Raw genomic sequence first — 16,297 nt, forward strand, 5'->3', positions numbered from 1 at the left:
ATCTCATTAGTAAATACTGAGTTCCTCAAAAACACTATATTGTACAATTTTTGCTATGAATCAAGTAACCTACACAGCTGGTCTCAAAGGGAGCCTGTCAGATGTCCTATATACAAAGGGAAAGGCTGAAATCAGAGCAAAGGAGGACGGGCCTAGGCAGGACTTGTAAGCAATACCCAGAGGACCTGCCAAAATTGGGAACATACTTGTACCACTTACCACCAAGTTATCAATACTAGTGGGATTGGCCATTGATCTAATGTGTATGGGGGGCTGAATTGTTCTTGAAAGTTTACTGTCAGGGCAGAGAGGGATTAGGCATGCTGGACTTCTGCCAGATATATTGCATGGGTGCAGGTGTCTTGCAATGACTTATTTCCCTCCTTCCATTGATATAAACACACACTTGAATGTTGATGTTGGAGTAATTTTTTTCACCCTTCTGTCCGGATATGGTGAAGGTGAACAGAAATATTTTCCTGTGTAAAACTAAAACTTTCTTCTGTGCTGCACATGGACGTTCTGTATCATGTACTTTAAATAAACTTGTTTGGGTACAAAAGAAGACTTTTCCTTAAAAATAACAAGCTCGGCTGAAAAAGCAGACATAATAACTGCTGCCGCCACATGTGAGATCTTCTGTGGTGCTCATGAGCTTTTGGCCAAGTAGTTAAGTGAGTTTTACTTACTTTATACTGACATTTGCACCTTATGTTTTGAATGCACATGGAGAAGATGAGGAAAGAGAACATCTACAATCCAAGGAAATGTCACTGGATGTAATAGATATGGATTCTGTGTGATCCCTGTGACTGCATATGGTTATGATGCCTCTGGAATCTGTGGCATGAATGGGGTGGGGGCAGGGGAGTAACTACCGGGGTAGCAGCGGAAACGGCTGCCACACTACCGCTGCGTTTTGGTTTTTTTAATAGACCATTACCTGCTGGAGTAACCCCAGCAGGTAATGGACCCTCTTTACTTACCAATCCTGGCTTCTACTCACAGCCTCCGGTGCTTCTCCTTCAGCAGAGACGGCTGTGAGCATCAGCCGAGATCGATATGTAAGGCCACGGGCCCACAAACCCCATAAACACTATTATTATACTCGGGGGGGGGGGGGGGGTTGGGTCTTTTCAGACTCCCAAGTGTAATGATCGGAGGGCTAGGAGAGGTGAGGGAACATAAAAAAAAAACACTATTACTTACTTCTCCTGGCTCCGGAAGGCTTCAGGCCTACTTGGTGATGTCACAGATGTCACGTTGGATTGAGGTTTGTGTCCTTATGTGTTGAGATGCAAGCCCCGGCTCAAGTGACGTCTCTTCTATCATTGAAGATGGCCAACATCAACAGGGAGTGCGCCGGAGCCCAGGAGAGGTAAGTAACATTGGGTCTTCGATTATTACACTCTGGAGTCCGACAAAATTTCGCCACGGGGCCCCACCATTCCTAGTTACGCCATTGGGTGGGGGGATCAATGGTACCCTTAATCTGCCCCTACTGGAAACAATGATTGTAGGTCATATAACAAAGTTTCTTTATTATAAGTTAAAAACATTAAAACTTTCCAAAGGGAGGACTAGTGATTTCTTAAAGTCACAGCCTATCTACTAACATAAACAGCTATTAGGCTAAGTTCACATTTGCAATGTATATCTGTAATAGTGGATTAATGGCAGTAATTCAAGGCTCACATTCACATTTTTGTCAGCTGTGCCCTGACTCCACACAAGGATTAAACCCATTGTCATTCAGTTGGGCTCATCTGCATTTTGTTTGTGTGGTATTCGTTAAATATCTTTGTAATGATCCCATGGCAGTGTGCACAACCTGTACAAATGCCTCCAGTGCATGTGAACGGGGCTGAAGAAACCCTATTCACTTGCATGGCAGCCTAACTGAACACTGATCTGGATTTTAGCATAAATTGAAATGAGGAGTAACAGTAACTAACAGTAATTAACTCATACTAATGTGACAATTAAATGGGTCAGTTAAAAAAACTGACACATTAATATCAGTTATCGGAATTCAATGGTAGTGTGAACCCTGCCATAACTTTCTATATTTTATGCAGTAACTGCAGCAGGATCATATAGGACAAAGCTTACTCATCTGACAGACCACGGTCCAAACCACATCCACCGGCTGACCAGACCCCTGACTCCCCGGCTCTCTCATGACGGCGACCGGCAGAAACCTTCACCTCTTACACGATGTCCCTAAATCCTGATCCTTTGCACAGGTGACAGCAAGGAAGATTACCAATCCCAGTTGCCACTTAGTTTAAGGTATCTGATTTGGGGGACAGGAGATGAAGGTTTCTTCCGCCCACTGTTAATATTATTTATGTATGGGAACACTAATGAGGAGTTATAGTGTGAAGGGAGGGGGGACTAAAGAGCACACCATGTGAAAGCACAATAATGGGGCATTATACTGTGCTGGGGGCACTAATGCCCACCCACTGTAAAATGCTTCTTAGTGCCCCCATTAATAGTGTAATGCTCCTTAGTACCCCCCACCCACCATATAATGCTCAGTGCCCCCTGCAAAGTATAATGCCACATTAGGAAATTTTTTTTTTTTTAATTTTTCATCTTTATCTTATAGTCAGATGTCAATTTTAATAACATAAATTCTGGACATTTGCTGCTCAGCTCAGACCTTTTCTTGATGGCGGACCTGAGTACCCCCTGATATAGGATATTATGAAGCACTGACCTATATTAAAGGGGTTGTCCACTTTCAGACCAATTTTGAGAGACAAATGTTATGATTTGTATAATAAAAAGTTGTACAATTTTGCAATATACTTTCTGTATCAATTCCTCACAGTTTTCTAGATCTCTGCTTGCTGTCATTCATTCTGTTACTTCTAGAGAATAAAACTCTGACCATGGTCATGTGATTTACGGTCCATGGTCATGTGATGAGCACACAGGTGCTGCTCGTTATAGTCACAGCACAGTAATCAGACACCTGCCTGGTAATGAGCTGTGTACCTGTGTGCTCATCACATGACCATGGACCGGAAATCACATGACCATGGTCAGACTTTTATCCTCTAGAAGTAACAGAATGAATGACAGCAAGCCGAAATCTAGAAAACCGTGAGGAATTGATACAGAAAGTATATTGAGGGCAACGTGGTTAGCACTGCAGTCCTTGCAGCGCTGTAGTCCTGGGTTTGAATTCTGCCAGGAACAACATCTGGAAGAAGTTTGTATGTTCTCCCCGTGTTTGCATGGATTTCCTCCCATTCTACAAAAGACATACTGATAGGGGGGGGGGGGGGAATCTGATCCCTATATGAGCCCCATATCACATATCACAATATACATTAAAAACGGAAAAAAAAATGTATATTGGAAAATTGTATATCCTTTTATTGTACAAACAATAACATTTGTTTCTTAATATTGATCTGAAAGTGGCTAACCCCTTTAATGTGACTATTCAGATGCCTGAAGTCTCTTCTGTCCCTGCTCATACCTCCCCCCCCTCCTCCGTCCATGGACTTCTTTTATAAGCTCCAGTATAATAACTCTGCCCTGCTCTAGTAATTTGGAATCTGCAGAGATATAGGAGTAGAAGTCAGGTTATCAGGGGGGGAAGAAGGAGAAAAATAACAAGATAAGTGGAAAAAGAGGCATAGATTGACAGACAGACAGACAGACTGACTGACTGACCGATCGATCGATCAATAGAGATAGGTAGATAGATAGATTGATCGATAAATAGATAGATATGAGATAGATAATAGATAGATAGATAGACTGACTGACCAATAGATAGATAGATAGATAGATAGATAGATAGATAGATAGATAGATAGAGATAGGTAGATAGATAGATTGATCGATAGATAGATAGATATGAGATAGATAATAGATAGATAATACATAGATAGATAATAGATAGATAGATAGATAGATAGATAGATAGATAGATAGATAGATGTTTCTTATAATCACTTTTACTATTGATTAATGCAAGGTTTGTTGTAAAGTTAGTGAGACATCTCCCAGCCTTCAGGAGAACTGGGCTCCCATCATACCTGTGCAGTGTCTCATAGAATAAAAAGGGGAAGAGTCCAATGCACATCTGTGAGGCTCTCTCAATTATTATCTACAGTACTGTGCAAAAGTTTTAGACAGGTGTGAGGAAATGCAGCAAAGCAAGAACGCTTTCAGACACAGAAGTGTTATGTTTGTCAATTGCTAAAATGAAGTGGTTGAACAAAAGAGAAATCTAAATCCCATCAGTATTTGGTGTGACTGCCCTTTGCCTTCCAACAATTCTTCTAGGTTCACTTGCAGACAGTTTTTTAGAGGAACGCAAAATGGAGGTTGTTCCAAACACCTTGGAGAACTAAGCGCAGATCTTTAGATGTAGGCTTGCTGCAATCCTTGTAGTAAAGAAGGGTGGATAGGCAGCGCTCTCTAGGTAGACAATGTTGGGTGCACAATTCCGGGGAGGACTGGCCAGATTCCCCCAATTAGTTCAAATACTTAGGAACGTATGGACAGCACACAAATGGTTTACAAATAAACTTGTTTATTTTATTATCACAGGTCACAAAAGCACAAGAGCCGCCTAATACATGCACAGAACAATTTTTGACTGTGCATATGCAGTGTTCTGGGCTATTATTGCGCTTCATCATGCGAAACGGACTAGTAGGCGGCGTCTGTGCTGCCCTTTGGAGTGCTGTCCATCCTTTCCTAAGTATTTGCTCAGTCCTTCTAGCTCTTGATATAATCCCAGACAGACTAGATGATGTTGATCAGGGCTCTGTGGGGGCCATATCATCACTTCTAGGACTTCTTCACCAAACGGCGGTCGCACCAAATATTCTATTGGATTTAGATTCCTCTTTTCACTTAATTCTTTCGATTAACACAAACTATTAACACTTCCATTTCTTTAAGTGTTCTTACTTTACAGCATTTCTTTTCACATCTGCTTAAAATGTTTGCCCAGCACTGTATAGTAATTCTGGAAACAGCAAAGAATCTTGATTATTTTCTAAGGGATTCAGATTGATACTATGGAGCATTTTTATCAGTTTTCCTCAGTTCTACTTGATCTCTTTTCTACCATTGTGGCCAAATCAGTGATGGATTGCAAAAATGATGCAAAGAAGGCTTAATGGATACACATACATATATATGTATACCCGCCAACTAACCCCCTACAGAAAAATATGGGAAAATGAGGCTTAAACGTGTTAGATTTCAACATGCCTGACCTTTTGTTGTAAAGGAAGATAAGCCCCTGCCAGATATTTGTATCTCCATATTGAAATAAACATGCACACTCAGCCAAACTAAGCATGTAGATTTATGGGGAGATCGCAGAGGAGTTTGTGCTTTCAGCCAGCAGCTGCTTTATGTGTATGGTATGGGTACAGAGAAGAAACGTCTGGGAAAAATCAGTTATGATGCAACTTAATGAAGAAAATTTACTAGTGACCTTATCAATATTGCAAACTTTTATCTGTTTAGGAAATAGTCTGCAATGATCTCAAGGTTGCTTTTTCCTAGAGAATATTTGCTATCGTGCTGCAAATATAATTTTCTTTGCAATCCTGCAACTTTTAGGCTGAGGCCCCACGTTGAGGAAATGCAGCTTTTTTGTTGCAGATTTTGCTGAGTTTTTTTTTTAAGCCAAAGCCAAGAGTGGCTGCCAAAGCAATGGGAAGCAAGTACTTATACTTCTACCTTCTGCTCAGGTGAGGCCTCAGTCCCTTGCAGACAACCGTGGTGTAGATCAGGCTGCGTCCTTGTGCGCTCTGTGTCATTCTGCCTGGTTTTCGTACTAAACCCTGGCGAAACTGCATAGGGGACGGCTTCCCAGTGATCAGTTAGTTTTAAAACTTATTCTAAGCCCATGCAGTTTCGCCAGGGTTTAGGATGGAAACCCGGCGGAATGGCACAAAGTGCACAGGGGCGCAAGTGTGAATTTCATGGATAGCACACTGACCCATTCTTTTCTAAGAGCCTGTACACATGACTGTGAATTTCACGGCCCTGGCCGCAAAATATAGAACAGGTCCTACTCCTGTCCTATTTTGCAGCCCTTGCTTCCATGGCTCCTATTCATTTAATGAAAGGCACATCAGATACACGGTAGGCCAGTTGCAGCATGGTCGTCTGCAACCAGCTTTAGTCAAGATCAGTCAATTTAATGGGGCTCGGTCAATGATATAATGTGTATGGAAGCCCTGACTATCCTCTGGCAAATAACTAGTTAACGTTATATATCTCTACCCAGGATCTCCAGAAACGTTTGCACATGTGATGATAGTAAATGATATTGAAGCTCTTTCTATAAGATTCACCCATTTTAACGGCTGCTGACTTAAGGTTTAGACTTTCTGTACAGTAAAGGGAAGCCATACAATGTATTCTTGTGGTTTATACATGAAAGTAGAATGGGCCCCACCTCGCAAAATGAGTCAGCCAGCGGCGAATCTTTTACCTGACGTCTGATATTCAGGAAATTTGTTAGTAACAATATAAAAAAAAAAAAACAAAGCAAGAAAACGACAAAAACCGACTTACTTTGCAGGTACGAGTTTAATAAATACTACAGTATCTTTATATGGATTGACAATTTTACAACTTTCAATGCAAATGTAAAGGAGAATCCCTCAAAGTCACCCCCTACTGGCAAATCATGCTTATCTGTCAAGCCCCAGCAGTTTCAATGTCATATCTTTTTCTAGTAAAGGTTGGCAATGAGTAATATGGCCACCATTACTGGTCACCTGAATGGTAAAATCTGCCTAGTTGTACCATGGTGGGGAATGTATCGCTACATTACCAGGTAGATTTAGTATCCTGTGCTTAGGGCAGCCACCAGGTTTTCCTACAATGTTGCTGGCGTAATATTGGGTCCGGGCCAGTTCTGTGTTAGAGAAAAGCCAATGGTGACCTTGCCCTTTTGGTTTGATGAAAGTACCAATAGTTGGATATCTTCTGATCATAGAATGCCATATTAAGTTCAATAGGTGTAGAGCCGCCAAAGATAACTTTATGCACTCAGCAGATGCTCTAAGACTCTTGTAAAACAGTGAAGACACATAAAATACAAAGAAAGACAACAACATGAAAGACCTTGTGATCCTTGATGTTTGTACAAAGTGAGATCCCATCTCTGGATTTTCACTAACACATCTCATTCAGCAGTAAAGTGACAGTGGCTGGAGCTGTCTCAGACTCAGAGGTGGGGTCCCCCAAATGTATACCTCAACCCAGTGGCGTAACTAAATTCTTGTGGGCCTTGGTTCAATCTTTTGTGCAGGACCCCCTACCTCATCCTTCCTATGAATTCTTGATAGTGATGGTTATGGGTGCTAAGGAGTTTAATCCTCCTTAGTGTGGTTTGGGTAATCTCTGGGTCTCCTTGGCTTATGGGTCAGATGGAAGCTGAAATCTCAATACTGATGCCAGTGCTTATGGCCCCCTATGGCTCCTGGGCCCTAGTGAGACTGCACCCTCTGAACCCCCCAAGTTACGCCCCTGCCTCAACCCAAACCTATGATGTCTGTGTAACCAGATCTGTACTGGAGATGGTTCCTTGTCTAGAGGTATTTCAGAGTCAGTTGTTTCTTTGGAAGTATGTGTGTGCACCATTACTGGATAGGTCTAGTTGGTGGGGTGTGACACTGGCACCCCGACCGGTGACAAGAACAGGGCTCGCCTGTCCCTTTGTAGCATGTGCACTGCTGCTCCATTCATACAGACAGACGCGGGACCCCTGCTCTTGTGGTTAGTGGTTGAACCCTCAATAATTGGACAATATGATCCTCAACACAACTATTCAATCCATGGGTAATCATTTGTAATATCACAATTAGTTCTGAAAAATGACAACTAAGCACTATCGGACAATATCAGACAATGTAAAAATATTGTAGATTACATTAATTCTATTAATATTTTACTGAAAGAGTAGTGGAGGCCTGGAGCAAATTTCCAGAAGATGTGCTTAGAAATATCCAAGACAGAAGGAAATCATTTCTAGGCAGGTCTTAAGTAAAGGAACTGTGAGGGCATCCTGAGGGAGGAGCTGATGGGTGGAGAAGGAGCTGAAGACTCACAAAGCTGAGCTAGATGAGCAGCACTCAGATCTCTGCAGACACTGGACAGCAATGCTACAGCTAGGAGGTCTCTGAACCATATCCAGGACTTGTCACTTGTGGAATAACTTTACCACATGGGAAGATTTATAAAAAGTTCATTGTTCTGGACAAGAGAAGACAGAAGACAGCCTGACCACAAAATCTGCACTCTCACATAAGGTAAGTTGTATAGCAATATATATATATAAGTGCTCATATTAGCTATGCAATGTATAGTAGTTACATACATGTTGTCTAGTTATGTAGCAGCATGTATATAGTAGATGTATATAGTAATACATACTTAGTATATACTTACTAAAGATATACAGTGGAGGTGCAACATATAGTAAGTTAGCTGTATAGATACCTGTAAATACAGTTTGTATGATGACTAGTGCATATAGTAGAAATCACAAATTGGACATTACTAGTAAATACAGTGAAACCTCTCCAAAAGTCCACATCCTTACCCAGACCCCAATTTCAGTTTTATATGTCTATAAGGCCACTTTGTCATGCAATGTTGTGCTGTCTCAAAGAGGTGTCACTGTCTATATAGTATTTGTGCAGTATATAGTAAGTTACGTATATGGGGTATAACTATGTAGTGGCAAACACAGATGGTATGATGACTAGTAAATGTATATAGTAGCTGTACAATGTATCTACTGGTTACTTATAGGGTATATAGCTGTGTATAGTCATATGGCTGGCACATGCCACTATAGATCACAGATCTGGAGTGATGGTCATGCTAAAAGTACTTACATGTCCATATTGTTTCTACCGCTGCAAGTTTTCCCATGGGAAAATCTTGCCTTGCACGGAAATTCTGGAACAATTGTAGTAGCCTGACTGGCTACTGAATGAAGAACATTTCACAGCATGTTTGATAAATGGTCGGGTCGATTGAATGGATTTGCATTAGTCATTTTGCCTCCATAGATAAGCTTGGATATAGATATTAGTCAGTCGTATACTGTAATACATCAGTCTATCGAGTGATCGGATGGATATCTACTAAAGATCCATATCAGACCTGCACACTCTTCCTCTGACCATACCCAGCATAGCAGATATAGATGCAGGACATTGGTGACATGACATAATACACACTTTCTCGGGAATTTTACACTAATCTGTTTGCTGAGCCAGAAGGGGCGCAGAACCTGAACTGAGGGGGCTGCAGGGTATTTGGATCTTTTGCTGTCTTGCAGGATTAGCAGGCATTCTGGATACACACCTGCCGTACCGTGCACCTATGTAAACACCTATAGCAGCAATTATTTGGACTTAAGATCTCCTTTTATTAACACCAAAACTAATTGTCTCCAGGGATTGAGAACTCACAGACAGAAACGAAGTCTTAAGACACTGACTCAAAACCAATAGACGCTTTTTTACTATTCCTAATACCCTCCTGCCAGGGATATTCCAACTTTAACACCATTTATGTATGTAGCCATAGCCATGATCTATGAGGACACACAAGGAAGAACCACAACTTTAGTTGTCATACCATAAATCAGAAAGAAATAAGTGAGATCCAGCGGTGTCCTCAGATACTCGGGAGCCCTCTGTTAGTAGGTACGAACTGGAGATTCAGATGCAGGAACTATACACATATTATTTATGCTTACTTATATAGCGCTATCATATTCCACAGCGCTTTACAGACATTGACAGTCACTGTCCCATATAGGGCTCACAATCTACATTCCCTTTCACTATTTCTTTGGAGTGTTGGAGAAAACTGGAGCACCCGAAGTAAAACCATACATACAAACTCCTTGCAGATGTAGTACTTGGCAGGTTTTGAACCCAGGACTCCACACATAAGATGTTATTGGCCACTGCTATTGACTAACATTGATTAATGTGAATTGTCCGGTATAGATACAGTCATTATTAAGAAGAAATATCCAACATGACATTAAAACTCTGCATTTGGTAATTGTGATACTATTAGAATCCAGTTTACTAAGATATTCCACGGCATGGTACAGAAAATTCTCTAACATGAGCCTTGTTCCGTCCCTGTATACAGATGGGGATATTTATTATTCCATTTGCTATCTGGGTTACGATGCAGTTAATGGATGGAGTGATGTCTGTCGCTGGGATCAATACACGGGAACCTACTTTTGCAAATATATTTCAGATATCGACCGCCAAAGCGAACGACAGCGAAACTGACACTTAGGCTAAATTCACACCACATTTATCATGTACTGTATGCGTATCCCCTAGGAAATTCTTCTGACTGATACATTGGCATGCCAACAGACTTTAGAGGGTAAACATATACCAAAGGGGTCCCTTAGACCCTACAGTATTAAAATGTGCAGGCCATTTAGAGAAAAAGTCAATGTGAACTAGGGGTGGGATGGGGGAGTCATGAAAACCGGGGTTGTGGATGCATAGGGGTATATACCCCCGTACACTACTACCTGGATATAACAGTAGATTGTACTAGATATTATAGTATATAGCCACCAAACATACACACATTATATCACTTTATTACTATACTATTACAGTGCACGCCTTCCTCTGGATGCTGAACACATTGTACCGATCCCCTTTCCTTTCTTCCAGTTAGTCAAGTCTTACAATAACTTGCGCAAAAACCCCAGAAGAGCACAGACCGAAAACTTCCTTTATAGTAGAGTGACAACATACAGAGTTACTATACCCGATCTACTGTATGCAAACCGCAGCTATATAGAGGACTGTGCACGATAGGTATTCTGCACCCACAAATTTACTGTTATTTGCGCCATTGCAGGAGAATTAAAAAAAAGCCTATATAAGTTATTATGATACACAAGTGTTTAGTAGAGTAATAGTGATGTATTATCTATGCTCTATAGTACTGCATTATCTTTGAACAAGTTCAGCTCTGCTTCATCTATACAGTTGTGTATGGAGGGTGGATAGACCATAATTTTACCACCGGTTCTTTGTTCATCTGCAAGTTTTCCTTCTTCTCGCAGCACATGAATTCCTATAGGAATCTGTTCAATGCAATGGAGGAAAGTGTTGAAATACATCCATATTCACATGTATAACTGTAACAGACAGAACATGACGAGCCGTCTATCATATGATAATCCATGAAACATACTAATAATGTAAGTAATATATATCATGAACAAAGAACAATGAAGCTAACGTGGTGTGTTCTGTTGTTTCAGGATCAGTGCCTGGGGCTTAATTTAAGAAGCACTGCTGCCACCTAGTGTTGTGTTGGAGAACTGCAGCAGCCATGACTCCTACTGTGCTGCCACACAGAAGAAGCCTTTATTATAACCCTGAAGTAATTGTAATCCATTACAACTACACAGGGAAGTATAAGAATAACTCTACCAATGAACTGAAGCCAACCTCCATCATCTTCATCATCATCTGCTGCTTCATTGTGTTGGAGAATGTCCTGGTGCTTCTTACTATCTGGAGAACCAAGAAGTTTCATCGGCCCATGTATTACTTCATCGGGAACCTGGCCCTGTCCGATTTGCTAGCTGGAGCTGCGTACACGGCCAATATTCTGCTTTCCGGACCCAATACCTTCCGGTTAACGCCAGTGCAATGGTTTGTACGGGAAGGGAGTATGTTTGTTGCCCTCTCCGCCTCAGTCTTTAGCCTTCTGGCTATTGCTATTGAGCGCTACATTACCATGTTAAAAATGAAGTTACACAATGGCAGCAAAAGCTCCAGGTCGTTCCTTCTGATAAGCGGCTGCTGGTTGTTGTCTGTGTGTCTTGGAGGACTTCCGCTCATGGGTTGGAACTGCTTATTAAAGTTGGGGGTTTGCTCCACGGTGCTGCCCTTGTACCACAAATATTACATCCTATTTTGTACCAGCATTTTCAGCATTTTATTGCTAGCCATTGTTATTCTATACGCCATGATTTATTTCCTGGTAAGAACGCGGAGCCGAAGTTTGACCTTCAGAAGAAATTGTGCAAGAGCAAGCAGGAGCTCGGAGAAATCTATGGCCTTGCTTAAAACCGTCATCATTGTCTTAAGTGCTTTCATTGTGTGTTGGTCGCCGCTCTTCATCTTCCTCTTGTTGGATGTTGGCTGTGAGGTCAGGGCCTGCCAAGTTCTGTTCAAAGCAGAGTACTTTTTGGCTCTTGCCGTTCTCAACTCGGCCACTAATCCCATCATCTATACCTTGACCAACAGGGAGATGAGGCGTGCCTTCTTAAAGATGGCATGTTGCTGCCATTGCCCCATTGAGAATCCAGGAACAAAAGTTAAAAGACCCATCATCACAGGAATGGAGTTCAGCAGGAGCAGGTCGGACAATTCGTCTCACCCTCAGAAAGATGAGGTGGAGTATCATGGGACCATTATGTCTTCGGGCAATGTGACTTCCTCATCCTAGAACATGGGGAACAGACTATGTTTTTATACAGAATATCTGGATAATGCCAGGGCCGAACATAGAATTGAGTGGAGATGAGCGGAACGCTTGAGTGGAGGAATAAGGAGCATGCAAGCTGCACGGACAAGATGGGGACTTGAGGAACACTATATGGAAAGGAGGAGATTTAAACCTCATGTATAAAGTGGATTTTATGCTCCATGAACAATGCAAATCTGGGATCTAACATCACTTACCCTAAGCCTATAGGACTCTTAATATAGAACATGACTCTTTAGAAGAATATTGGGCAAAAGGTTAACCAGCTCCGTCCTATGTAACTCTGTTCTATATGGTGGAGCCATTTATTTCTCGGTAACAAAGTCTGCCTGAATAGTTCGGTTGATGGGTGAACTATGAAGAGGCAGCATCACTACATGGTTGTCCCAAAATTTGAGTCACATAATGTTGATAACCGTATATAGATGTAGTAGAGCTGAGTTTGACTCTTGGCACTCTTTATAAAGGCCATGAATGTCGGCTTTGTCAGTGTGATAGTTGTGTTTTTTACAGCAAGCACGCTGACCCATTATTTCCTATGGCCCCATACACAAGTCTGTATATTATCATGGGTCTGTGTATTGGGCTATGAGTCCTAGGCAAAACTCACATAACTTTCCGTTATGTGGCTGGCGTTCACTGAAGGAATCAATGGCTCCATGGGCTGCACACAGATATCACCCATGTGCCATCCGTGTTGTTTTTCCATGGACCGGTTGCTGCACATGCTCATGTGCATTTAACCTTAGAGAAAAGTTGGCCAAATTCTGCGATTTTGCCAGGGCTAGTTGACGATCATCTTCAATGAATGGGGCTTTCAGCTCTTCCCCAATGGAAGGATTGGGTATGTTGAATTTTATCACGCCCAATACTTTGTTCCATAGGAGATAAGCCACCTCCGGTGACAGCTGCTTCCTCTCCTCTCCCACATTGACAAAGGAGGAATAATGTTGGTCAGACAAGCTTTTGGCCGGCATCTATTGAAGGTGTTTGGGCAACTTAAGGCCACAAGCAAGCACAATGTGTTATCACGAGTGATAATGCAGAATTATTCAATGCACAAACAATGCAACTCTATAAGAGGTAAATGACAGATTCAGCTCTGCTACATCTCTATAAATAATCTATCAGTGTGATTTGGGTTGGATGGGGCTCAACTCTTAATGTCTTAGTTTTTTCCAGTGTTAAAAGGTGAAGATGTTGCAGTGTCCATTGTCAGGGGGACATATGTATTCTACAACTGTGTCCTATATGACCGGACTGAGGTTAGCGGATCATACTTATGGGTGCACACACCATGTGTTCATAGGTCTCTTGTGAAGTTGCGGTGCTTTAGTCCAATGTATAATGGGATACAAGCTTCAGTGGGATTCTGCTGTATGGATTTCTTGTCCATATACAGAATCTCTACATACAGTAGCAAATGAATGCCCAGTGGTATGGACAGTATTGCCAGTGCAAGATCATTCTTACTCCCTTCGGATCATGCACGTTTGTGGATAAAATATATGGTCTTAAACCCACTTTGCGAATGTACCGTAGAAATATGAAGAATATAAAGGGGTTTACCAGCATTAGATATACATGGCTGCTTTCTTCTACAAGCAGAACCATTCTAGTCCAAAGGTTGTGTCTGGTACTAAAGATCAACTTCACCGAAATGACTAGAGATGAATTGCAATATCAGACGTCACCTGTGGACAGGGGTGGCACTGTTTTTGAAAGAAAGCCGCCATGTTTTTCATCTTGGAAACCCCTTTAAGACAAACCCCTTTCATAGAGAAGAAAAGTCAGCCTGCATGGAGTCTGTATTGTTTCCCAGGTGTTTGGTTGCTCTGGGAAATAAATCTATGTTCTATCTGATACCTTTCAATACGGTATATGGGGTATATGGGGCACATATGTCCTGGAGAAGTTCATAGCTCCTAAACACATTATGTATATTTATAATGGTAACTGAAGTGAATGGCATTCAGCCATATAATACCTGAACTTATATACAATATTTTCAGAAAGGTTTTATCATAAAATACAACCAACAAACCATGATGCTTTTATCACTTGTGCAAATATCAACTTGGGTTCAGTATACAAAAATTTTTCAAATTTCCCATGCTGAAAAAAGTCATGTTCCCATACTTACCAGGTCCCTGCTGGTCTCCACTTCCTGGTTCTAAACACAGGAAGTGCCGACTCTGTCTTCTCAGCCAATCACTCGCTGAGGCGGGTCACTGTACTCAACACACAGGAAGTGCCAGCTCAGCCTTGTCAGCCAATCACTCGCAGGAGCAGGTCACTACTGTATCCATTGAGTGTCTGAGCTAGAATTTACTGTATGTCGAGAAGGACCAACAAGGCCTAGGCAGTGTCAATGCAAAGTGGTGCAAGATTACAGAGGTGTGTATTGCGCAATATATAAATATCCACAATCCTCTTTCTCAAAAAGCCCCTTTAAAATTGGTTTTAAAAAGCCCAGCAGCGCCATTCTTGTCTATAGGCTGTGGTTGGTACTGCAATATAGTCCTATCCAATTCAACGGTGACACATGATAGACAATTTTGGAGCTGTTTCTATGAATCCAGATGTCTCTTTTTGTAATCTCAAACAACCTCTTTATCTACCCTTGAAGTTTCTTTTTGCATGACATATTAGGGAATTGTTGACTTTCAGAAATGGCGCTACGCGGAATCACTGACCTCTTGCTGCTGCTGCTTATTATCAAAAATGTCTTAATATCCAGTGCAAAATGTTGCTCCAAAGTGTAACTATGTATGAAGTAGATGGTAAAAGCAAGCACTTATGTGCAGATTAATCTGTGTCAATGGGTCTGTCTTACTGGAGCTTGTATACCTATACTGGAGCTTGTATACCGCCAGACCGGGTGACACTGCTCTGGTAATCTGTAATACTGCAACATCAAACTGTTCTCGAATGTAACGGTTAAGGTCAAGTAGTATTAATTTTTCCATTTGGGAAACCTTTTCTCCGATTATACAAAGCTGCGTTGTTCTAAATGCAGATTATTGACAGGTGGTCTTAATGCGCCATTTGTAATACTTGTTATTTTGTTCTTATTTAGCATTTTTTTATCAGTGCAATTAAACAGACGTTTTTGTTTGTTTTTGTCTTTTTTTTTTTTTTACATAGTATTTAAAAGACCTGACTCTTCTTGTTGGATTTGCACATAGAAATACTGTCTCATAAACCTGTAATAAAACTGATAATTTTGTAATTAGTTCTGCGTCATCGGCTGGTTTGTGAATGATGTCACGGACAAAGGCACTCCGGCTATTTCCAAATATGGCTGGAACGAAGGATCCGGGACATTGTAAGGATCCAGGAAATACCATCTGCGAAAGAATGGCCAGACAGGAAATCCCAAGAGAGCGGAGAGCGTATTCACATGGTTCTCAGGCAGTGCACATGTGATTTATAGGCCGTACCCATGAATGCCTGGAAAGAGTACCATTGAAAAACACTGAACTCTAGTGATTTTCCACTCTGACATCCTTACCAGGCTTTATCATCCTACATAAGTCAGAATATTACGCAGGAAACTGAAATCTAAGACATAAAACGTATCAAGTATTTTAGAAAAAGAGTTTCCAAAGGCTCTCAACATGGGAATTACATCAGCTATAAGAATCAAAATAGCCCCCAACTGGGCAGATATTTTCTCAGATTTGTTCTCATGATCGAGTCGCAGCAATTGGATCCCCTGCCATCATAT

General features: G+C 41.4%; 1 protein-coding gene across 1 annotated transcript; it reads left to right on the forward strand.

Annotated features, from left to right (window-relative positions):
• The first annotated feature begins 8,158 nt into the window (after positions 1–8,158).
• Positions 8,159–15,763, forward strand: S1PR1 (sphingosine-1-phosphate receptor 1). The gene is made up of 2 exons (XM_075287402.1): positions 8,159–8,312; positions 11,333–15,763. Exon 2 carries the CDS (start codon positions 11,404–11,406, stop codon positions 12,526–12,528), a length of 1,125 nt encoding a protein of 374 aa, XP_075143503.1. The 5' UTR covers positions 8,159–8,312; positions 11,333–11,403; the 3' UTR covers positions 12,529–15,763.
• Positions 15,764–16,297: the final 534 nt, after the last annotated feature.

This window comes from Leptodactylus fuscus, chromosome 9, assembly GCF_031893055.1.
Source record: "Leptodactylus fuscus isolate aLepFus1 chromosome 9, aLepFus1.hap2, whole genome shotgun sequence".
Taxonomy (NCBI): Eukaryota; Metazoa; Chordata; class Amphibia; order Anura; family Leptodactylidae; genus Leptodactylus; species Leptodactylus fuscus.